At 50.2% G+C, this 23,245-nt stretch overlaps 9 protein-coding genes across 9 annotated transcripts; 8 read left to right on the top strand and 1 right to left on the bottom strand.

Moving 5' to 3' along the window:
• Window positions 1-1,011: 1,011 nt before the first annotated feature.
• On the top strand, window positions 1,012-2,812 carry N7506_000517 (putative MFS phospholipid transporter (Git1); the record flags this gene model as incomplete). The annotated part of the gene is made up of 6 exons (XM_056949813.1): window positions 1,012-1,185; window positions 1,273-1,871; window positions 1,924-1,942; window positions 2,012-2,322; window positions 2,377-2,647; window positions 2,699-2,812. 6 exons carry the CDS (start codon window positions 1,012-1,014, stop codon window positions 2,810-2,812), a joined length of 1,488 nt encoding a protein of 495 aa, XP_056815728.1.
• Window positions 2,813-3,520: 708 nt separating this feature from the next.
• On the top strand, window positions 3,521-4,414 carry N7506_000516 (arginase family protein; the record flags this gene model as incomplete). The annotated part of the gene is made up of 1 exon (XM_056949812.1): window positions 3,521-4,414. The coding sequence occupies one exon, from the start codon at window positions 3,521-3,523 to the stop codon at window positions 4,412-4,414; it is 894 nt and encodes a 297-aa protein (XP_056815727.1).
• A 1,217-nt stretch (window positions 4,415-5,631) lies between these two features.
• N7506_000515 (PEX11 family protein) lies at window positions 5,632-6,545 on the top strand (the record flags this gene model as incomplete). Its single annotated transcript, XM_056949811.1, has 3 exons — window positions 5,632-5,698; window positions 5,857-6,334; window positions 6,383-6,545. 3 exons carry the CDS (start codon window positions 5,632-5,634, stop codon window positions 6,543-6,545), a joined length of 708 nt encoding a protein of 235 aa, XP_056815726.1.
• Window positions 6,546-7,660: 1,115 nt separating this feature from the next.
• N7506_000514 (alpha/beta hydrolase) lies at window positions 7,661-8,722 on the bottom strand (the record flags this gene model as incomplete). The annotated part of the gene is made up of 1 exon (XM_056949810.1): window positions 7,661-8,722. The coding sequence occupies one exon, from the start codon at window positions 8,720-8,722 to the stop codon at window positions 7,661-7,663; it is 1,062 nt and encodes a 353-aa protein (XP_056815725.1).
• Window positions 8,723-9,385: 663 nt separating this feature from the next.
• N7506_000513 (uncharacterized protein) lies at window positions 9,386-9,932 on the top strand (the record flags this gene model as incomplete). The annotated part of the gene is made up of 2 exons (XM_056949809.1): window positions 9,386-9,473; window positions 9,574-9,932. The coding sequence occupies 2 exons, from the start codon at window positions 9,386-9,388 to the stop codon at window positions 9,930-9,932; spliced, it is 447 nt and encodes a 148-aa protein (XP_056815724.1).
• A 2,770-nt stretch (window positions 9,933-12,702) lies between these two features.
• On the top strand, window positions 12,703-14,979 carry acuF (phosphoenolpyruvate carboxykinase PCK1; the record flags this gene model as incomplete). The annotated part of the gene is made up of 4 exons (XM_056949808.1): window positions 12,703-12,884; window positions 12,943-13,018; window positions 13,096-13,296; window positions 13,639-14,979. The coding sequence occupies 4 exons, from the start codon at window positions 12,703-12,705 to the stop codon at window positions 14,977-14,979; spliced, it is 1,800 nt and encodes a 599-aa protein (XP_056815723.1).
• An 874-nt stretch (window positions 14,980-15,853) lies between these two features.
• On the top strand, window positions 15,854-16,912 carry N7506_000511 (sterol desaturase family protein; the record flags this gene model as incomplete). The annotated part of the gene is made up of 1 exon (XM_056949807.1): window positions 15,854-16,912. The coding sequence occupies one exon, from the start codon at window positions 15,854-15,856 to the stop codon at window positions 16,910-16,912; it is 1,059 nt and encodes a 352-aa protein (XP_056815722.1).
• A 445-nt stretch (window positions 16,913-17,357) lies between these two features.
• N7506_000510 (uncharacterized protein) lies at window positions 17,358-18,317 on the top strand (the record flags this gene model as incomplete). Its single annotated transcript, XM_056949806.1, has 1 exon — window positions 17,358-18,317. The coding sequence occupies one exon, from the start codon at window positions 17,358-17,360 to the stop codon at window positions 18,315-18,317; it is 960 nt and encodes a 319-aa protein (XP_056815721.1).
• Window positions 18,318-21,228: 2,911 nt separating this feature from the next.
• N7506_000509 (putative mitochondrial dicarboxylate carrier protein) lies at window positions 21,229-22,262 on the top strand (the record flags this gene model as incomplete). Its single annotated transcript, XM_056949805.1, has 2 exons — window positions 21,229-22,163; window positions 22,214-22,262. The coding sequence occupies 2 exons, from the start codon at window positions 21,229-21,231 to the stop codon at window positions 22,260-22,262; spliced, it is 984 nt and encodes a 327-aa protein (XP_056815720.1).
• Between the last annotated feature and the right edge of the window lie 983 nt (window positions 22,263-23,245).

Genomic DNA, 23,245 nt, shown 5'->3' with positions numbered 1-23,245 from the left:
GTTACACATGTCATCGATGTATGTCGCGTACTTTCAGCCTTAGAAGCCATTCATATTGGCCCCTCGTTGACCCCGGGGGCTAAAGCGTTGTGTTGAGTTTGTCATTACTCCGAACACTGAGGCTGACCAAGGCCAAGGCCAAGAATACCTGGCCTGAGCGTAGGGCTTATATTCGTAGGGCTGATGAGCTCACATCTTGGAACCTTGGAAGGTACGCGTGTATATGCTCTTTTTAGGAAAATGGGCGCAAGGTTCCATGTTCCAGGTTCCACGAGAAGGTTCGATCCTTCGCGGAAGTGCGCACGTGGCAGCGGGATTAGGATGTCAATCCTCCTTTCTTTTGACTCCGTAGATTAACCACGGGCATCAACATCGCTCTGGAATTAGACTCCGATACCCGTTTTCCACCACTGCTGCCCTTTAATCGGGATGCCGCTGGTCTGTCATACTCCGCACTCGTGGACGCATTGGGAGCTCGGGGTGGCCGAGTTTGAATGCAACGTAGTTTCTGCAACACCATTGGCCGGCAAGTGACCTGCGATATTTCAAGGGTTTTTTATTGGTTCACGCAAGTTAAGAGGCCGGTCATGAAGCTAAACTGATAGCTCGGGGGCCGGGTCCCACCAGGTTCCGTTACCTGGCTAGCCACGGGCCTTTGTACTATATGATAGGTACCTGATACCCCGTTCTACGAGATGCTATCCCCCGAGAGGAAACCGGCTTTAGCGTCACAAGCTTTTTTTTTTTTTTCTCCTTCATTTTTTCTTTCGCTCTCGTTCTGTTCTTTTTCTCTCTAGGCTCCTCTGCTGTTCACTTAATTTCCTTGTCATCTCCTCCGCCTCAAATTCTAGTGCAGTGAACTGCATGTGCGTCTCGTCATTGTGATCGGGTGATACATTAAGTCCCCTCGCGCATTGGCCTCGTCCACATCTCCGATAATCAATTCAATCTGCGGCTCAAAAGTGAGCACACGACCTTGAAAAAGTTCAAGTCTTGCTGATTCCCATCGCCATGGCCGAACCCCAGTATTCCAAGGAAATGTCTGAGAAGGACCAACGCCCCCTCGAGGCTGCCCAGACCGTTGAAATCCACGATCTTGAAAATCCGACCAAGGGTCGCTGGGAGCGCAGCTGGCCCACAATTGCCTGCGGCGCGGGTCTCTTTTCCGATGGCTATCTGAATCAGGTATGTATCTTTAGGTCTCCAGGAAGTCGAGTCCAAAATGCACAAGTACCGAAGTAAATATCACTTTACTGACAAAGCTGAACGCAGATCATTGGCCCTGTCGGCACCATGCTGCAGAAGATCTATGGAGATGCTTACACCAACTCCTCTGCTCAGCAGAACGTCTCTTCCATTGTCTTCGCTGGTACTGTGGTCGGAATGTTGATGTTCGGCTATACCAGTGATCACTGGTCGCGCAAATGGTCTCTGATGATCTCTACTGTGATTCTTTTCGTATTCGCAGCTCTTGGTGCCGGTTCCTATGGTGCCGGTGGAAGCATTGGTGGCATGCTCGCTGCTTTGACTGCTTATCGCTTCTTCCTCGGTATCGGAATTGGTGGTGAGTATCCTGCTGGCTCAGTGGGCGCTGCAGAGAACACCGGAGAACTCAAGGCTGGACACCGCAACCGCTGGTTCATCATGTTCACGAACTTCCAGATCGACTTCGGATTCGTCGTCGCTGCGTTGGTGTCCATGATTCTGGTCCTGATTTTCACCGAGGATCATTTGCGCGCTTGCTGGCGTGTTGCCTTGGGTCTGGGTGTGATCCCTCCGTTGAGTTTGATGTATCTTCGTTTGAAGATGAACGAGCCCGAGGAGTTCAACCGTGAGCGCATGCACAAGTTCCCGATCTGGCTCATCATTAAGTAAGTCCACGCTCTTCTTTTTGTAAAGAGATTGTTTTAACAGCGTTGGCAGGTTCTACTGGAGGCGCTTGGTAAGGTCAATTCTAATTCTGGGTTGTAAGAAGAAACGCTTGGAAATGTCGATCTAACAATCTGTTTAGGCTGTGGTTTCCATCATCTGGTTCCTATACGACTTCTCGGCCTATAGCTTTTCGATCTACTCTTCGGCCTGGTTGAGTATCATCCTAGGCGACAATGCCCCACTGTGGAAAAGCTTTGGCTGGTCCACGGTCGTCAACCTTTTCTACATCCCAGGATCTGCCCTCGGTGCCTTCATGAGTGATTGGATTGGCCCCCGCTATACCCTCGCGCTTGGTGTCGGCCTCCAGGGAATTATTGGCTTTATCATGGCTGGGTGCTACAAGTGGTTGGCGACTCCCGAGAACGTTGCGGGCTTCGTTGTCGTGTTCGGGTAAGATGCCAAAGACAAGATTGTCTGCAAAACTTGATATTAATACACTTTCAGGATCTTCTCTGCTCTTGGTGAGATGGGCCCCGGCGACAACATCGGTCTGTGTGCGGCTAAGACCAGCGCGACTGCCATCCGTGGCCAATACTACTCATACGCTGCCGCGTTCGGCAAAATCGGGGCTTTCGTCGGCACATACGTGATCCCAATTATCCAGAAGAACGCACCCAATGCAGTTCGCAAGGGCCAAGATCCCTTCTGGGTGTCCAGCTCCTTGTGCATTCTCGCAGCCTTCATGGCTATATTTATGCTGCCACAAATCAACCAGGTATGATCCCCTGAAGAGAAGCATTTCGTTGTCAAGCTCAACATTTGTTAGGACACCATCACCCACGAGGACGCCCGGTTCCGCGACTACCTCGAGGCTAATGGCTACGACACCGCAACAATGGGCAACCAAGCCCGCCAGAGCGACACCCGCAACCAAGAGTAACCGCATTACCCGTGATCAGCCCTCTCGCGACACACACTTGCTCACCCATTGGGGCTTTGTGGACCCAAAGGAGAAATTTCCCCCAGCGACCTTAATACCCCATGCGACATTGCGACATCGGTATTCCCAAATCTGCACGAAATGAATAATAAGAAAGCGACCATCAGCCCTGGCGACAACAATTTCCCGAATTGAACCAACCCCTTGCGACATTGTATCTGAAAGTATGAAATCGCGGGCATAAATCATCCGATCTGCTGGTGGTCAGGCTGATTGATGCACCTCCGTGGGAGAAAATGAAGCTCAGTGATCAATTCGCTATTATTGGCACCTAGGTATCTCCGGAGATCTCTAATTCATCTAATGGGACAAATGATACGGTGCAAACTTAGGAGATTCAAGTCTTCATCTTGTAACTTAATAAACCGATAGTGCTCTCCAGGATATGTCGAGCAGACCATCTTGAGTTTAACCGTGACCAAACGAGAGGTATATGACCATAATCTCAAAGAGGTCTTAGTCGCTCGAAGATCCCCAGACCTTGTTTCTCTCCAGGGCTGTTCCATATCATACGTGGAGAAGCAGGCCCACACCCGAGCGGGTCAGCAGCATCAATATAAAGACCCAATTACAAATCAAACACTCGGGAGATTCAAGGCAGATTTGTTTCTTTCCTTCTTTCATACCATTTCCTTCATTCTCTGTAGAATGCCCGCTTCCTCAGCCACCATCATCTTCTCTCCATATCATGTGGGATCACGCGATCACCGCGTCGGGAACGGCCCGCACCGGATTCGCTCGCTGGGCATTATCGAAGCTCTCGAGAAGTTGGGGGTGAGCATCAAACTTGACGAAATCCCCCACGTCGACAATTTCGAAGGCGAGATTGGTCGCAGCTTCGAGCTTCTCCGACGCATCTCCATCGCGGTTTCCGAAGCGGTGGCATCAGATAGCTTCCCCCTCATTCTGTCCGGGAACTGCATGGCTAGCGCTGCAGCTGCCTGTGGTCTACCAGTCAAGGATCTCGGCTTTGTTTACTTCGATGCCCATGATGACTTGGACTCGCCGGACGTCAACGAGAACGGGTATTTCGACGCAATGGGTCTCTCCATGCTCCGCGGAGAGAGCTGGAAGACCCTCATGAAAACCGTCCCGGGCTACTCACCTCGGACATATCGTCGCTTCCTCTACTGTGGTCTGCGCGACCAGTCCTCCTTGCAGCGACAACGTGTCATCGATGCCGGCATGACTGCTGTCTGGGGACGCTCTGATATCAAGGTGGACTTCGTCGCCCAAATGAAGCAAGAGCTATCTGCCCGCTCTTACGGCCCGGCCCTCGTTCACCTTGATCTGGATGTTTTGGATGAGTCTTACGGCAAGGTCAATGACTACCCTTCGCCTGGTGGTATGATGGAGGAAGACCTGATCTCATGTATGGATATGGTTCCCCGTATGGATACGAGCCCGCAGTCGCTCACCGTCTGCTCCTTTGATCCCGATGCCGGGGATGGTGATAAGATTGCTGCCATTGCTATACGCGCTGTCACTGCCTTTTTTCAAGCTCTTTTGGATACCGATGCTTTAACCACAGCTTCAACTTGATGACATTTCTTGAAACAGTGTTTTTCTTGAGAGGAATGTTGCATTCTCAGAAATGGTGGCTGGGCAGGGAAGCTTAGATGGAAACTTTGGGGAAACATTCATTCTCCAATTACCACCACATTTTGATGATTATCAAGCCAGTATGTGAATTGGAGATTGTTCTTCAAGACCCAGGGGCCCAGGAAAGCTATACAGGCCAGGAAGGCCCACTGGTATACTCCACCTTCTTTTCAGCGCCTAGCTGAACTCGCTATACTCGGAAATTCAATGCCAGTGAAGCAAAAGGCATTTAAAAGCTCCACCAATATCCTCATGCTGTGGAAACCTTTGGAGCAAGTAAGTGGCAGAGTTCAAGAGTAAAGTATGGGGCAGCAAATTCCCGAGCTGTTCACTCGCCGATGAAACTAAGACAATTGGCTTTGATGTCTCTGGACTTTGAGGAGTACATGCAATAGCCTACCTAATTAAGTGATAGTGTCCCCTGCATACAATATAGTAGGTGGAATATGCTTGCTCCGTCCTGAGCATGACGAGGACTTGGGTGGTGTTCATCACAAGTATAATTCACCTGGTCGCAGGCATTTTCTTCTATTGACTGTTTGTTTTAAGGCTGAGAACCACGTTCGACTACAGAAAATTGCTACTGGAATGTGTTTAACGGAATAACACTTACTCACATGCCAGCCATCACAGTGCGTGATTAATCAGTGGCCCGGTGGCTAAGACAGTGATGTCTCTTATGGTTATGTCTTAGTAAACATTAAAATCTGTTCTACGGAGTACATCTAACATGAATCTTTTCGAGCAAATGCCGATCGTGTCTGATGAGTACTAAAAAATGTCTACGGTTGATGCATCCGATTACTTAGTGCGGATATTCAATCCCGTACCGAAGTCGGCCGAGAGGACACAGTCTGAAAACACAAGTTGGGAGAAAGCAAAGCAAGCAACAATAGAAAGAGAAAAGAAGTGAGTATAATACACGAAATAGCCGAAAGCGATCTCACGTGTAAAAGAGTGCAAGAGTCGAGTGATGTCAAGCATCTGAGCTGGAGCTAGTACTGTGACGGGTATTGAATACCTCCGGAATCGCCCCCACAGGCCGACACTTCAGCCGAGGTTGGACTTTCCTATTCCTTTGCCGTCCCTCTTGTACTCCAGACTCCCTTTTCGATTCTCTCTCCCTAATACTCCATCCCTCTTCAAAAAACAGAATCATGGTTGCCGACGCCCTCGTTTACCACCCTGCGCTGGCGCACTGGCTGCGCTTCGTCGCGACAACTGGTACGTGATCACACCCCAACATTTTATGCCCGGTCCAGCCCAGACACACCATCCATCTCCATCAATGATATCAAATGCCTCGCCCTACAATTTACCGGCGCCAGCTATATCCCTCCACACACTACGGACACCCTCGGAGCCCTGCTAACGCCAGACAGTCGGCCGCGATAAGATCCTCCGCACCGTGCAATACTTCTCCCGCTTCTACGCGTGGTACCTCTATCGAACCAACAAGCCGCAGGCCTCGATCGACCCCTACAATGCCGTGAAGAAGCAATTCGGCACGACGCGCAAGATCATGCGTATCGGCAAATTCCTCGAGCACCTCAAGGCTGCCGCCGTCGCCTTCGACAACAAGAACCCCGTTGACCCGGTCCTCAAGTACCTGGCCATCGGTCGCCAGCTCGGCTATGCTGGATACCTGACTCTTGACGCAGTCACCATCATCGATGTGATCGGCATTCGGAAGCTGGCTTCCGCAAAGAGACTCCAGGAGTCTGCTTACCGCTCTTGGGCAGCGGGTCTGATCTTCAGTGCCGTGGCTGGTGTCTATACCCTTGTGCGTCTGCAGGAGAAGGAGAAGACCATCGACCGCAAGGAGGGTGAGGGCGTTGTGGAGGCGAAGAAAATTGAAAAGTACGGTTTTGTCCCTGCGGTGAATGGGCGTGATGCTAATTTTTTTAGGGAGCGCTCTGCCGCTCGCGTGCAACTTATCTCCGATGTCTGCGATCTTGCCGCACCCTTGTCCGCTGTCGGTATCCTGAACCTCGACGATGGTATCGTCGGTATTTCTGGTACCGTCAGCAGTTTGATTGGTGTCTGGTCCCAGTGGCGCAAGACCGCTTGAATGCGGTCAGGCTGGGAGTAGATGTTGATTATCTTTGGAGTCGGGGGATCGGGACTTCCTGATCCGGTGTACGCTGGAGACCCGGTGCTGGCTCGGGGATGGGAGACCGGAGGTATTATTTTGACCACGCACTTTATATCCTGTTGATTGCGTTACTTGCCTATGAACAGACTCGTATCTTTTTTTATTTATTCCAGGGAGTGTCTACCTACCATTTCCTATTTTCTGGTACATAACAATCACATTTCTGTTTTTACGCTTCATGTCTTGAACTGGGGGGTTTATTGCCGTGTCATCGTAGCTTGCTATGAAAAAGATCTGAACTAGGCATCCTGGCGTCTTGCTCTTGACAACTCGGCCTTCTCTCGACGTTGACGTTGACTGCGAGGTCTGTCCTATCACCTTGGAATACCCAAATGGTTGTGCACCCCGGCGGTGACTTAGACGGGGCAGGTCTAAAGTCGGTCAGACTTGCTTTGAAGATTTGGAACCAGTCAACGATAACTTACAGCACCGCAGGAGCCACAGCTCTTGCCGGAGCCAGCGGCGGCACCGCACTTGGGGCATGAAGCATGTCCGTTCATTGTGGATGTAGATCGAGTCTGACAGGTCAGCAACCACCCGGGTCCTCATTTCGCAAAGGATATATACTCACAGTATGAACTTGCAGATTGATTTGAAAGTGGGATGAAATGTGAAGTCAACGTTGGGCGCGAAAATTGCTGACTTTTCTACCCCGCCTGACTGGTGCCCCGCTCTGCTCGTGATAGGCCTGGAGCCCTGTGAGATATACTCCGCCAGGCCAATAGTTTTCTTCATATTTGTGGTATATAAGAGCGACTTTAATTGCTGACGTATTTTCTGTCTGCGTGACCTCTACTTCTTGATCACAATCATGACCTCTTCATCACAACGAGAACACCCCAAGCGAGAGATCATCTGGGCCAAATTCCACCGAGTATGGGAAGGCTCTTTGGCCAAATGATCTACAAGATACCCCAAATTCTCTACAGAGAAACCATCGCCCTCTAGGCTACGTAAAGCTGCATCGGGCGAGCGTCAACGAGCAAACAGAATTCGGTTCGCAGAGTGATTAGGTACACAAGCTTGGAAGCTCAGTCGGTCTTCCACATAGCCCCTAATTGCTTGAGAGCATCATCATACACCTTTGCCCTAGCTGGAGCCTTTTTCCAAAACGACGGCATCTTGTCGAACCCATGGACAACGTCTTCGACCACGAACCCACCCACGCTCGTCATCTTGCCATCATTTACAAAACCAGCCAACCTTTCACGAAAGGTATTACCTTCCACAAGCAGCTGGTCCCATGCACAAGTATAAACCGCAACAGCAGGTGCATAAGCCGGAAGCAGAGTCGACTCGGGCGCTATACCGGGCGAAAGATAAGGATGAGACATATCCACCCGGTCTGTACCCGAGAACTTTGGAAGCGCAGCATGAGGAAGGTAAGAATTATCGAAGAACTCAAACAAAGATGGTGAAATCATGGATTTTTCTGAGGAGATGGGATTCGTAGCATCTCGCTCTGCGCGTGTTCGCGTCCAGTCTACGCTTGGATAAAACGCAATCTGTCCAGCCAGTGATATCTTTTTGCTTGATTCCTGGCTTCTTTGGTGCAATATGTCCTGTAGTCGCAATGGTACGCTCAGTGCTAGGTTACCACCTGCACTGAACCCGCTCAAGCAAAAGCGATCTATGTCAAGATTGTATTGGTCGGCTCGCTCCCAGAGCCAGAGGATGGCGTCGGCGCCATCGTCTAATGCTGTTGGGAACGGGTGCTCTGGAGCCAGGCGGTAGTTGACGCTTACCACCACGGCATCTGGATAGGCGTTCAACACGGCTCCTGCCCATCGAGAATCGTCAAGTGCGGTTCCAATGGAAAATCCGCCACCATGGAAATTTATCAGTACTGGACGAGGTGAAGTTGTGTATTGGACTCTCGAAGAAATGCTCTTCGATGGCGCAGTGTAGATTTGTAGATCGATTGAGCCAGGACACTTGCTGACTGTAGAAGGTATTGCTATCTCGATTTTTGGCTTTGGCGGTAGTGGCCACGAGAGGTATCTATCGAGCACAGAGAGAAGGCTTGATAGCATGCGGTAGCGTCCTGCCTTCTTGATGAGAGTGGAACGACATAGGGGCCGTGGAGCTGCCATCCCGAGATCTAGATACGATGGAGATAGAAGTTGGATAAGATCAGAAGAGTAGTAGTGGCGATGATACAGCTGACTGGGTGACGATTGTGTCAAGCATTAAAGTGATGGTCCGGGTCAATGTCATCCCGATTCGGACGAAGTTGACGGAAGGCATGGGCCGGCGCGATCACATCACTAGCCACCCAAATTGTTTATTTTTACAGAAAACATGAGATATACACTTGGTGGAAGACCATCTTAATCTGCTTCACACAAAACACATGGAGCCTTCTCACCGATATGGCTCGCAAAGAAATGCATGAAGACAACTAGATGGTACTGATGACGACATGGGGTAGAAGTGCCCGAACCTTAATATTGGAAGTATACATGGAATCAAAGCTCTGTTCTTATTGTTCCTTGTAGTATCTAAGTACACTGAACACAGATCTGGTACGAAATAAAGCGTATGATTGCAACAGTGGAACTACTCCTGTGGGACCTTCCGACACTAGACCCAAAATCAGCTAGTAACTAGCGGGTGCCACGAGCCGCATCGAGTAGGCCGGACTCCGAGCTTCTAGATAAAAACAGATCGACTGGAACCCATTTTTCAGCACTCCGTCTTCTTCAAACGATCCAATCCAAATTCAAAGGTTACCTTGTCATCTATATCTATTCACAATGTCTCTTCCCCTTCCAATTGTGGTCTGCGCTCTGGATGACCAAATCGGCAAGCCGGTCTCCGAGCTTCTTTTACCCGAGTTCGAAGGTCAGCCAAGCATTCCCATCCCATCCAGCCAATAAGACACTTTGTTATTTTCTACATAGTAGTGTCCCTTGAAATTCTCGATGTGCTAATTTCCTACCAGTCATCCACTTTATTCAAAGCCTTGAAGCCGCCCAATCTGAGATTCCTCATATTCTCGCCGGCCAGGACCCTCAAACTGCGCATCCCAACAATGTCGGCACAAAAGACTACAGTCGCCCGGTGCGGGCAATCATATTTGGTCGGGCATTTGAATTAGAAGATATCGAGGCCTTGAGGGAGAAAGTCGCTGGAACTTCGTCCGACCCTATCGTTTGGATTGTTGGTGACCCGGCTCGCAAACCGCCTGCTGGTGCAGTTCCTCCTCCTAACTACCCCCAGCTGGTCGCTGGTGTTGCGCGGAAACTCCTAGGTGGTTGGCTCGAGGCTGGAGCTGCGAATGACGAGATCATTTTGTATTAAGCTGTCTACTTTCTCGTCTTTTTGCCTCAATATATATCTTGCTCATTTGGAGAATTGATCATAAATCCAAGTCAAAGCAAACCCTGTGGGCCTCTATTAGATCTATGTTGCTGATATGATGATGAAGTTTAATGAGTTCAAAAAGTCAACATTGGAAATACTAGCCCTGAGTGATACCTATTCCCTAACAGTCCACTCCAGGGCTTGATTATAGTCTGTGACACCTGGGCAGGTCACAACTTGGTTACCCAAGACCACCTGGCCGCGAGATATCCTGTATTCATGGATCGAACTTCAAATTTGATAAAATCTTGGAAGTACATCCGGGGTTCTAAGGTTCGAACCTTGAAAATTGCTCCAAGCCTACGTATTTTTGAGTTCTGTCCAGGTGACTGAGGGGTTGTTAGGTAAATTTCTGGGCAATCTGGAAATTGATACCATCTGCATATTTGATTCAGTACATCAAACACGCCAATCGGTTCAAGAAAAACATGAAGTCAACGTAGCTGGCAAACGGAATATGACTCTTCAAAAAGGAGGCTTGGAGCTTCCACCTGGGCATTTCATTAGCGTTAGTCAGTGCCAGACCACAAAATTTCAAAATGGCCCACTAAATAAATAAATGAAGTTTTATTTAGATAATTCAATGCCCAGAAAACTGATCTGAGGCGAGGCTCAGCCCTAAAGAACTGTATACCCCGCATCCGATCAAGCTGGGGAGGCCACGCGACATCTTCCCCAGAAAAAAGCCAAGATGCCAAGAGGCGCAGGTCGACCGAAATGTGCAAGGGCCGGAATAATCTTTCGCATCGATACGAGTCATGGGATCGGCCGGGGTTCCGTAGCGAGATGGGGAAAATGTCAACAATGACGTGCATTCGCGCCTGGAGTCGGCTTCGGGGAAAATAGGAGAGTTGATCTTTGTCCTACCCTTCAAATACATCGGCCCAGGCCGTTTCCAAACCGCAAGTGCTGGTTGGGCAGAAATTTAGATGATAGGTACTCGGATGAGATCCCAGATGGTACATATCACAACGGGTAAAATAGGAAGCTAAGTTTCTCAAATTGATTGGCTGTTATCAGGGGCCGAGATGTACATCTTGAATCTTGACCCGGGTAAGATAGCGGGAAAAAGAAGATAATGCGACGGGTGAAGACGAAAAGGGGCAAAGCGAAGATCCAGACCCATGGAATCTGGAAAAAGTCTGGGAGTATACTTGACGGCTTCAAGATCACGGGGTATGCTTAGCCACATCTATAGATATCCCTCTTTTGCGGAGGAGACCAGGGGCACTTCCCCACTAGCCCTTACTCCTTAGGGAGGAAAAAAGCCTCAACTGTGTATATCCCGTACATACTTCCGGACTGGCATGTCACGCGCAAGGATGGGGGCAAACGAAAATGATCAGCAGGTTACTTGGAAATAGAAGCTACTACGTAATGAGACAAAATCGCGCAAAAATGATGATTTGTTTCACGATACCCTATTACTTGCCTGGACAGAGAAGAACAACAGGTTGGGCTCCCGAGGCCGTAGCCGGCTCGGGATCCGCCGCTAACGGGGAGCAGGATCTGGGGTTGGACTGTGATCGTGCAAGGCAGCGCAATCCCGTGCGATCGCGACCGACCCGACACGAAAACCCAGTCAGAGACAGTAGAATAATCACGGCAGACCGCTCCACGACATGGACTCGGTCGAGGCCGGTTATTCCAACACGTAATTTGGGCCATAGTGCATGGTTCCTCTGGAGCATGCATTTGGAGAGCATGGGACCCAGGTACCACCGCTCGGAGGCTGGCGTTGATCTCATTGCACGAAGACGACGAGCATTATCGTCAACCAGCAAAACAGGGGGCCTTGGACCCAGCGGCAATATCTTCTGCCCACCCGACTAAGCTGGAAGTGGAAATGGCTGACTTCTGATTGGTCCCCGCCGCCGCGATCGATGGAGACGGGTGCATCATCCTCGGCTGGGTTAAACGCCGTTATTTGCTGCTGCGTCCTGCTCTCTCACACCCGACTTTTCAGCCGATTCTTTCGTCATTCGGGCTAGGAAGGGATTGTTGTTTTCCACGGACAACTCTGTGAAGTCGGGTTGATTGAAGCCGAAAATTGAAACACACATGAAAAAAACACAGTCGAAAAAAGAAAAAGAAAAAGAAAATTGATAGCTCGGTTGATCGACGATTATGTCAGCCCCCCGCGATTTGCCCATTTTGTCGTAGTGACATCCTCCCTAGTCTACATGAAGTCATGGTGCGTCATTCCTCTCGTCCGTAGAGGCTATTGTTCTATGATTTCTAGATTTCTAGCTATCTGGTTTTTGAATACTTTGGATACTATGTAGGAAAAAAAGACTATTTGCTTCCAGACCTGTTTGTGAACAAAAAATGTAGTTTGCCGCAAGCGTCATAGATGTCCATAAAAGAGGTCTTCCACAATCCCTAGCTTCTTCACTTCTGAAACTCCCACTACAAGTACGACACTTGAGTTATTTTTGACAATCCACTTCCATTTGCTCCCGCTTTTTGTCTTTCCGAAAAACGAAAGCCCATTCGTTCCGAATCCCTTTCGTGTCCACTAGAACCATTTCGGGTCAAGTCGGACTGCGCCTCGAGGCATTTTGCAACCCACGGCAACGCTCATCCATCACCAACCGCGTGTCCGCTTCAGCTCGGCCTTGACTCTCCGACATCACCCGTGAAACTGTGGAGAAACCAGCGCGGAAACTGCACGAGAACCTCCTTGATACTAGGACCGATCTCGACCATGGCCACTGCCGGAAAGGATTATATACCCCTCGACCGCACCAGCTCTCCAGGTCCTTTGGCTACAGATTTCTCTTCACAACAGATCGCGAAACAACGCAACAATAATTATCATTCTACTTCACTCAGAAACATGGTTGCCACATCAGTAAATCGCACTGCGCTGCACCCCGGTGGTGTTCAGTATGTTGCCGTCTCTCTCTTCCCATCTGATACCTTGTCGCTAACCCTCATATTCTAGGCCTGGCAAGGGTCACACCGAGCTTGAGGAGGAGCTTCACGAGACTGCTCACATTGACTACGACCGTGTTGCTATTGTAAGGACCTACCCCACACTGTTCAGACCTTTCATGGTCTTTACTTTCTTCTACTTCCTGGACTAACATGACCCTAGATTGCCAACCCCTCTGTCCCTGCCCTCTATGAAGATGCTCTCGTTTACGAGACTGGTACCGCTGTCACTTCAAGCGGTGCTCTGAGCGCCTACTCTGGTGCTAAGACTGGTCGTTCCCCCTCCGACAAGCGTATTGTCCAGGAAGCCTCCTCAGAAGGTGATATCTGGTGGGGACCCGTCAACAAGCCCATGACCCTCGATGTGAGTGATTTTTGATTCTTTGAGTGCGCGATTTTACTGCATATCTGCCTTTGTCACTGTTCGAAGTACATGTCCTTGCATATGGGACCGATCCACCTGTATCCCTTGCATATGCATCGGATGGTCAAGCTTTTCTGGCAGTTCGTGCAACCCCTTGAGGGTGCCGTTTCTACCGAAGCATTCTCCATGCCCTTGTGTCTGGATATTTCGTTGCCCCCCTAATTTGCCCCCCAATTTGCCTTCCTAGGCCAAATTTGGTTCTCCCTTCCCCCGCCCTTGGTACCGAGGCTGTCACGTTCATGACGTCATCGATAAGATTGGCTGCTAACATGTTCCGATTAGGTCTGGCGTATCAACCGTGAGCGTGCTGTTGACTACCTTAACACCCGCAACCGCATCTATGTTATCGACGGTTACGCCGGTTGGGATGAGCGCTACCGCATCAGTGTTCGCGTTGTTTGCGCTCGTGCCTACCACGCTCTCTTCATGCGCAACATGCTGATCCGCCCCAAGCAGGAGGAGCTTGACCACTTCCACCCCGACTATGTCATCTACAACGCTGGTTCTTTCCCTGCCAACCGCTTCACTGAGGGCATGACCTCCGCCACCTCCGTTGCCATCAACTTCGCCGACAAGGAGATGGTCATCCTCGGTACTGAGTACGCTGGTGAGATGAAGAAGGGTGTCTTCACCGTTCTGTTCTACGAGATGCCCGTCAAGCACAACGTCCTCACTCTCCACTCCTCTGCCAACGAGGGCGAGAACGGTGATGTCACTGTCTTCTTCGGTCTGTCCGGTACTGGAAAGACCACCCTGTCTGCCGACCCCAAGCGTAAGCTTATTGGTGACGATGAGCACTGCTGGACCGACACCGGTGTCTTCAACATTGAGGGTGGCTGCTACGCCAAGTGCATTGGTCTCTCCGCCGAGAAGGAGCCCGATATTTTCAACGCCATCAAGTTCGGCTCCGTCCTCGAGAACACCGTCTTCGACCCCATCTCCCGTGTTGTCAACTACGACGATGTCACACTCACCGAGAACACCCGTTGCGCCTACCCCATCGAGTACATTGAGAACGCCAAGCTCCCCTGCATCAGCGACAACCACCCCACCAACATCATTCTCCTCACCTGTGATGCCCGCGGTGTCCTGCCCCCCATCTCCAAGCTCACCCCCGAGCAGACCATGTTCCACTTCATCTCCGGTTACACCTCCAAGATGGCCGGTACCGAGGACGGTGTCACCGAGCCCCAGGCTACTTTCTCTTCTTGCTTCGCTCAGCCCTTCCTGGCTCTGCACCCCATGCGCTACGCTCACATGCTCGCCGAGAAGATGAAGCAGCACAAGGTCAACGCCTGGCTCCTCAACACCGGATGGGTCGGCGCTGGCGCTACCACCGGTGGCAAGCGTTGCCCTCTCAAGTACACCCGTGCCATCCTGGACTCCATCCACAACGGCGAGCTCGCCAAGGCCGAGTACGAGACTTACGCTACCTTCAACCTGCCCGTCCCCACCTCTTGTGCCGGTGTCCCCAGCGAGCTCCTCAACCCCGAGAAGAGCTGGACCGCCTCCACCTCCTTCAAGGAAGAGGTCACCAAGCTTGCTGGTCTCTTCAACGAGAACTTCAAGAAGTACTCTGACGAGGCCACCCCTGATGTCCTTGCCGCTGCTCCCCAGGTTTAGAGGGTCTGAGTGGTGTTTCAAAATTTCTTCTTCTCCTTGTTTCTCGTTCTCCTGAACAGGATGAATGAGTCATTTGCATGGCGTGCTGCTTTTACTTGGTAATGGTCTTTTGGATCGCTGCCGACGTCTGCCGCTTGTATCGGGACGAGCGTTGGATATGTCTTGATTTCCCCCGATCTTGGATTGTGCTTTTTAAAACATTAGCCACCGGTCCCGACTGGCTGATTGGAGTTTGTGTCCTTTACGATGAAATTTCTTACATGATAGTCAATGAATGTTATATGTTCAATAAATTTGTCTGCGCCTTGTAGGTACACCTAAGAGTATGGATAGACTTGATAATTCGAAGATCATGCACACCATCATACTACCTAGTAGGTATTCAAGGTTGATCCTCACTCAATTCTGATCACTTTTGGCCCTTGTCGGGCCTTACTCTACCGACAAGTCAAACTGGGTACGCACCTGGATACGCCTCAAGACGCGGACTTAGAAAAAATCCCGATGCATTGTTTTGGACTGCTGCAGGTGTCAATACGATGCCTCTAGGTCATGTATTCCCCGCGTTTTGGTGAATGATATCCGAAGACCGAGGCAGACGCTACTGTCACAAGTCTACTGGAGACCCCCACAACACGGGGCATGAACGCCCCCAACATTTTCTAGACGATTTCTGTCGTCGGGAATCTCATCGTTCATTCGTTGATTCTCTTAAGGTTCTCGCAATGCATGCCACTTAGGTGTTAAGGGCGGCGATCATGACTTCACATGTTATGAAAGCATCAATTGCATCGGAATCATTCTATCCATATAAGAATGCTGAAAGATTTCAGGAATGATTGCTTTTTGAAGTGAATCTCTAGCGACCTTGAAGATGTCTACTGAGACAGTGACTATCAAACGAAATCCAGCGGATTCTATGGTGTCGACCTGGCGCCAGGATCGATCCCAATGGAACTTCTGGCACTGGATGATCGAACTGCTTGGTCTACACCTCGTTGACCTTGACGGAGAGGTGCCGGTATTCTCCAAGAAAGATAAAATCCCCGCCACACGGGAATGGTCCCTTCACCTGTGGATCCTACTCCACGCCGCGATCCCGCTGGTCCTCCACCATGCCTACACGACATATACCGGAAAGAACCTGGGTATTCTGGCGGCGTTTGGACTATACTCCAGTGCTTTCAAGCTGAATGGGATTCATGAAATGCACATCATGCGTAGGCTCGGTCAGCGATACGGCTTCTTGGACGGCGACAAACACCCTCGTGACGAGATTCCAGATGTTGGAGTGGGCAAGGTCATTCGAGAACTTATTTCAACATCATCGGTTCGTATGGTTATGGCCATATATCTGACCTACCGAACGAATGAGACACCCAGTTCGCTTGAATGGAAATGGCTGCCTTTGGAGATCGGTCTCTACAGCATTACTGTTGACTTCTGGTTCTACTGGTATCATCGCATGATGCACTCGACCGGTTCTCTATGGAAGTACCACCGCAGACACCACTTGACCAAGCACCCCAATCCATTGCTGTCGGCCTATGCGGACCACGAGCAAGAGTTCATGGATATCACTGGTATCCCGCTTCTTGCGTACGGAACGTTGAAGGTTCTGGGACTACCCATGGGGTTCTACGGCTGGTGGATTTGTTTCCAGTATATTGCATTCTCTGAGTTCATTGGTCATAGTGGACTTCGACTGCATGGCGGTGCACCCTCGACCGTCAACTGGTTGTTGGAACTATTTGATGCGGAGCTGGTGATTGAAGATCATGATCTCCACCACCGGTATGGATGGAGAAAGAGCCATAATTACGGAAAGCAGACACGTCTCTGGGATAGAATTTTTGGGACTTGTCATGATCGCATTGAAAGTGTCAAAGAGAATGTTGATTACGAGAACCGTGTCACCATGCCTTTGCTTTGAGACTTGGGTGGTGAATGGAACGTTACAATGACCTATGATGATACTACGAAAAACATATCTTAGCAGTGGACTCCTTTCTAGCGTTCTGTGTTGATGATTGATTGAATAATGACATTGATTGCTCCGGTGGGGGAACAACTTGCAATTCTCATCTTCGATATAATTTTGTCATCTGACTTTGTCCAAATTGTCAACGAGATGCCGGTGGAGGTCAGGAGTCCTACCCGGCAAACAATGACGTGTGGAGAAAGGGGAGTTGGATCACTTTACTTGTGAATTGTCAAACTGAAGTGAGAATTGTTTGTGCTAGACGATCATTGCACACGAGAATGGTGGGGCATGTTTGCTACGACGTAATGGGTGTATCTTATATTAACCTCTCAACCTCTCTCCTTCAACAGTCTCCTTGCATACAACTCGCTTTCTATCATCGAATCATCTAACCATGGCTACAAACGTTATCACTCCTCATCAGAAAAATCCTGTTGCCTCGCCCACCACTGTCTCGGATGAAGCTCCGACAGTGTCCTTCTTGAGCAACAGCTCCACAACTGCCTCTGTCAACATCGAAGCCAAGGCACCCATTGAAGCCATCCGAGCTCTTTTTGACCATCTTCACGCTAGCACTGACGATGTTAGCAAGCTCAACGCAACCTACGCCCACCGGGGCGTCATGAAGACCGCTGCTCTGCACAAGACAGAGTCTGACCAGAAGTTTACCATCGACCTCTCGCCTTTGCGCAACAACCGGATCCCACAGGAGCTCCGTGATTCCCTGGATCCCCACGGCCTTGGAGAAGTCCTCAACTTCTTTAACCAGCTTAGTGCTGATTATGTACCCACCATCCTGGATTCTCTCAGCCTTCTCGCTGGCACCGATCTGTCTGCAGCCCACAAGTCATACAACATGAACTACCGCCTGTGTGACTACAATCCCCACACAGCTGACCCGGAATCGTCGAATGGATGCGGAGCCCACACGGACTACGGAACCTTTTCCATCATCTTCCAGGATGGAACTTCCGGACTTGAACTTGAGGAAACTCCCGGGACTTGGATTCCTGTCCCTGGTGATGCTACTGTTGTCTTGACGGGCTGGTGTGCCGTTATCCTGAGTGGTGGACGGGTGTCTGCTGCCAAACACCGGGTTCGCCGTACCCCTGGCGTGCGTCGAATCAGCGCTGTCTTGTTCGTTGCTCCCGACCTTGACGTTAAGCTTCAGCCTTTGGGTGCCGCTCAGCCTGTCAAGTCCTTCTCCGACAGCATCATGCGTGGTGATCTCGACGTCGAGACCTTTAAGGAGGTCATGGGTAAGAGATGGCGATACCGCGAGGGAAACGAAGAGATGGAGAATGGTGATTCGATCTCCCAGGACAATGAGATTGAGAAGATGGTTTGGGGTTAAGCATGGATAATGCCAGTTGGGGATCTTTGGGGATCAGGCCTGTTCGTACTTCTTACGAACATTCCGGGTCATTCCTTGCCCCCAGGCTTCCTGTAGCCCTAATCACTGCTGTTCACAGTCATGCCCCACTTTGCTTATTTTATCATTTTGCTTTGCTTTTTCAGTTGGCGCTCAAAGACAGCAGACCTTTTGCTTGGATAGTCAGGTTCTGTTCAATGGAACTACATTTTATCATATGCACAGATAATATCGATCTCTGGCAGAGAAAGTTTTCAATGTAGCCCGTATCAATTTAGCAGTCATGAAGACTGGTTGGGGCTTCGAATCAGAATTCATGGATTGTATGCCAGTAATATCGGGATAGAAGTAGGAGTAGCACTAGTAGATATTCAAGGTCATGAAAAGTAAGCTTAGAAGATTATCCCCTCCCTCATAGGGCACAGGTGCTCGACTTTGGAGGAAAAAATAAGTATAGTGTCTCATGACTTAGCTTCCAAAGTTGTATGAAGTTTTACAGATAGCGTGGACAACTTAGATGTACAGGGGTCGCTGCAATCGCTGTCCAGCACCCCTCCAGGGCTTGGACAATGGGTTAGTTAACCCCCAGGAACAAAACATAAGCTCCCGGAAGATTAACGTGCACGACATACAGCTTTGGAACCCAACAAGAACCTCTGATGTGAATTTTTGTGTGTTTCTTTTTTTTTTCTAGAGCAGAGCACGACTGTAGTGTTCTGAGAAAAGCGCAATGTCATATTGGAAGCCTCATGTTGGAAGCCTCATGATCACTACCGCTGCTCGTTCCCGCATCCCGGCAATCCACGATTAGCCCCTTTATCCACGGAGCCAAGTCAGTGACTATCCCGAAGACTCATGCCGAGCGGGCAGTGGGTCCGATATGAGGCTTTAGGCCCGTGGGGCCCGACTTGCCGAGAACCCTTTCCGCGGAGCGGAGTGGGGGTGACGATCGTGGCCCTGACTAAATTGACAGATTGGCGTGAAAATCTTGGTCAGCTTTGTTGTCGAAAGCGGGATCATTGGGGTCTAGAGTGGATTGGGCTTGTTTGTCTTGGAAATATCGATCATTTTGCTAACACTTTCACGCTGAGATAGGCGAACGCGGACATGGGCTGCTTTGGCGGCGGCGGCCGATATCAAAATTTTCAAGGGTTATCTGAATATCCTCCAAAATGACCAATATACTGATGGACATCGGAGACGCCCGTACTTCTTCGTACCTAGCTTGACGGGGATGAGGTCCTCTCCGTACTTGAAAGCCTGGGACTCGGTTTACACTGCACGTCTCGGACTTCGATGACACAAAAGCTCAATAGGCGGATTGGTACACCGTTCAATGTATACTGGCTGCGGCCGGTCGAGTCCGATGTGCCTTTCTCATTTGCTTCCTTTGAGTTAGATCGAGCCCGCTTAAACGCGGTTCATGTTTTCCTAGCATAAGCCCACAGACACCGCTTCAACACGCAACATCACTTCCCGCGTCAGAGTCAGCTTCAATGCGCAACGAATCTCGCTCTGGGCGAATCAATGATCACATTTCCCGGAGAACAGTCGTCCGTTCACCTTTACCGAAATGCCCGATCCCCAGTAGATGTTGCAAGTTGATATTTAGATCCGAAATCGTCACGGTCGACCAATACCATGTCTTCAATAAGGCACCAGAAAGAGTGGACTCGCAGAGACCAAAGCTTACTCGACAGCGTTAACGCCGGTTATCGGCGAAAAGAACCAGATCGGAGGAATCCACAGGCTACACAATATAGTGCGAACTAGCATCAAGTATCCACCAATAAAAGGCAGCGCAAGTGTTCAATTTCCATCAGAGTGGCCCATAATCAGGGGTAAGGTCAACGTCAACGTCAGCGCGACCAAGGCCGAATGGACTGCCGTTGATATACCCTCGGGTGAAGACCCGAACGCGGAAGCGGGAGAGGAGTATGGAATAGCCGAATGGAATTATATCCGTATGCATTTTTTTGACGTAGGGCGGGGCCCTCTGGGGCTCGGTATAGATTCTGGCTCATCATTATGGCAGGATAGATCACGTTGGGAGCTGCAGCTTTGTTGAGACGGCCCCATGCAGCGACAGTTGATAAGATTTCCCTCGGGTATCATCGGACATCTGGATTTCAGTTCTCCGCGCAATGACTGTCTAGTATTCCGTTGATGTCTGAGTATTTTGTAGGTATCTTCAGCGACTCACAGGTAGTATCTTCGGACGCCCGGAGGTAACAAGTCAAGCATGTGTCCCCGCATTTCCGACAAGCTCAGAGTGCAGACGTGTCCACGCTCGTGCATAAAGACCGGGTTTATATGCAGCCGATGTGATTGGCCCAACGCAAATATAGTCTGGAGTATCGTCTCTCCACTTTTTATTTTTGTATAGGCAGTTCTCGCGGGAAATCCCCACGGCGCCAACAACTCCCGTAGACTCCACAAGCGGAGAACGTGTGTCGGGCGAGGCATCGGTTGAAGGGGAGGGATCTCCCGGAATGAACATTCGGGCACGGTTTGCATCTCGTATATAGACAGGCTTAGACCCCTCGAGTACTTGACTACATACACCCCGCACCTGACAATTTGTCCTGTGACATCCCCCAGCTTCTGTTCATATTCTTATTTATCTCCGGTTATTTGATTCTTTCAACATTCAGTTGTCAGCCGAGAATCGTGAGTCGTGAGTCGTGAATCGTGGTGAACTCGTGTCGAGTGAACAATTTACGTCATCGGTAAGTATCCATGGGCAAGCACCTTCCTCGTCCCAAATCCACCAAAGAAAACAACGGACCTTTTCTAACTGCCGAAGCTTCTGCCGTATAGCTCTACTCGTCAGTCTGCAAGCTCGCTGTGCTTCTACACGTCTGACCGTGTGATATCTAGATATCCCCAATCTATGGCATCCGCTCCCAAAGACGCCAAAACCACGAGTGCCATCGTGCAAAGCGCAACAATGAGCTCCAATGAAGGTTCCTCGGAGCTCCTGCACCACCCCTGGACCCGTGCCGCCCTCCCCTTCGTCAATGGTGGCCTCGCCGGCATGACCGCCACCGCCGTGATCCAGCCCGTTGACATGGTCAAAGTGCGACTCCAGCTCGCCGGCGAAGGCGCACGTACAGGACCCAAGCCCTCGGCTCTCGGCGTCACTCGCAACATCATCGCCTCGGGAAAAGTCCTCGACCTCTATACTGGACTATCGGCCGGTCTCCTACGTCAGGTCTTCTACACCACCGCCCGTCTGGGCTTCTTCGAGACATTCATGAAGAATCTCAATGCCAAAGCTAAGGCCAAGGACCAGCAGGTGACATTCGCACAGCGCGCCGCCGCAGGGCTGACAGCCGGTGGCATCGCAGCGATGATTGGAAACCCGGCCGACTTGGCGCTCATCCGCATGCAGTCGGACGGTCTCAAGGCCCCCGAGGCTCGCGCGAACTACCGTGGCGCCTTCGATGCGCTGGGCAGGATTGCTCGCGCAGAAGGCGTGGCTGGTCTGTGGGCTGGAGCGACACCGACGGTTGTGCGCGCCATGGCTCTAAATATGGGACAGCTGACTTTCTTCTCTGAGGCGAAGTCGCAGCTTCGGCAGCACACTACTCTGTCTACTACGAGCCAGACTTTTGCTGCTTCCGCGATTGCGGGTTTCTTTGCTAGTTTCCTTTCGCTGCCTTTCGATTTCATCAAGACTCGTCTTCAGAAGCAGCAGAAGGATGCCTCTGGCAAACTGCCTTATAAGGGTTTGTTTGATTGTGCGCGCAAGGTTGCCAAGGAGGAGGGTTGGTTGCGCTTCTACCGGGGCTTCGGCACTTACTACGTGCGGATCGCTCCTCATGCGTTAGTTGCCCCCACTTTCCCCCCGATTTTCCCCACTGACTTTGTGACAGCATGGTGACTCTCATTGTGGCCGACTATTTGAATCTTGTCACCAAGTAATATGGTCCCGATTTTTCCTGTTGGTTCTGAGATTCGACTATTTGCTACATTTGCCCGATCTTGACAACTCCTGTCGCTCAGTCCGTGATTTAATTTTCTAAGCATACCAAGTCTCATGGATAGACCGTTTGCTATAGTTTCACTGATGGTAATTGCGGAAGACAGCCTATCTGAAACACATGTCCAAGTCTCGGCCTGGAATGTGTAAAACACGAGTCTCACTCCCATCATAATTTATGGTACGTGAAGACGCAATCTCACTGCGAAACAACATGACAATCATCTCCCTTGTTCGATCACCCCGTTGCGAATGAAAAAGAGGCGAGAGTTTACCGGAGAGAATAGGAGGCGATGGTTTCCGCGGAAAGCGTCTTCCTACTCACAACCAAAGTGCTTGCTGGATTCCCTTTGCTTTATCGAGTTTTGTTGGTCTGAACATTTTGCTTCCCTCTTTCCGACAAGCGAATACCCTCTTGTCCTGCTTCTAGTCATTGCTAAATCTGGTATCAAGGCGTCCTCTGCAGGGGGCCATATTGTTCCATTGTTACACATTGCTTACATGGACATCATATCATCTTTCCCTTCGTGATAGTCAATCATAATTACCCAAGTGCCCAGGTGTGATTCCTGGATTTTCCTGTGTAGCGTCGCCAGAAGCATGTAGTCTGTTGTATGCTGTTGCAGATAATTAATGGCTGTTAATTTTGCCCATGCCATAGGCCAACGCACATTTGCACCACAGCTCGGATATACAGCGTCCTAGGGACCGAGAAACAAAAGACATATCTTCGTAAATTGATATCATCGCTATTAAAAATGGGTAAGTAGACATGGATTCGCACCAGGGCAGGTTGGGAGCAACTGTGAAGGTCACACAGTCACCCAAACACAACCCCTGATCGAACCAGAATTGAGAGTTGCAGATCCAAAAACAAACCCAGAACAAAACGAGCGCTAGTTGTTCCAAGTGTACAATGGTGAAA

This window comes from Penicillium brevicompactum, assembly GCF_028827555.1.
Source record: "Penicillium brevicompactum strain IBT 35665 chromosome Unknown utg000001l_segment0_segment0, whole genome shotgun sequence".
Classification (NCBI taxonomy): Eukaryota; Fungi; Ascomycota; class Eurotiomycetes; order Eurotiales; family Aspergillaceae; genus Penicillium; species Penicillium brevicompactum.
Note: the sequence above shows the minus strand (reverse complement) of the source record. Positions and strands in the feature narration are given on the sequence as shown.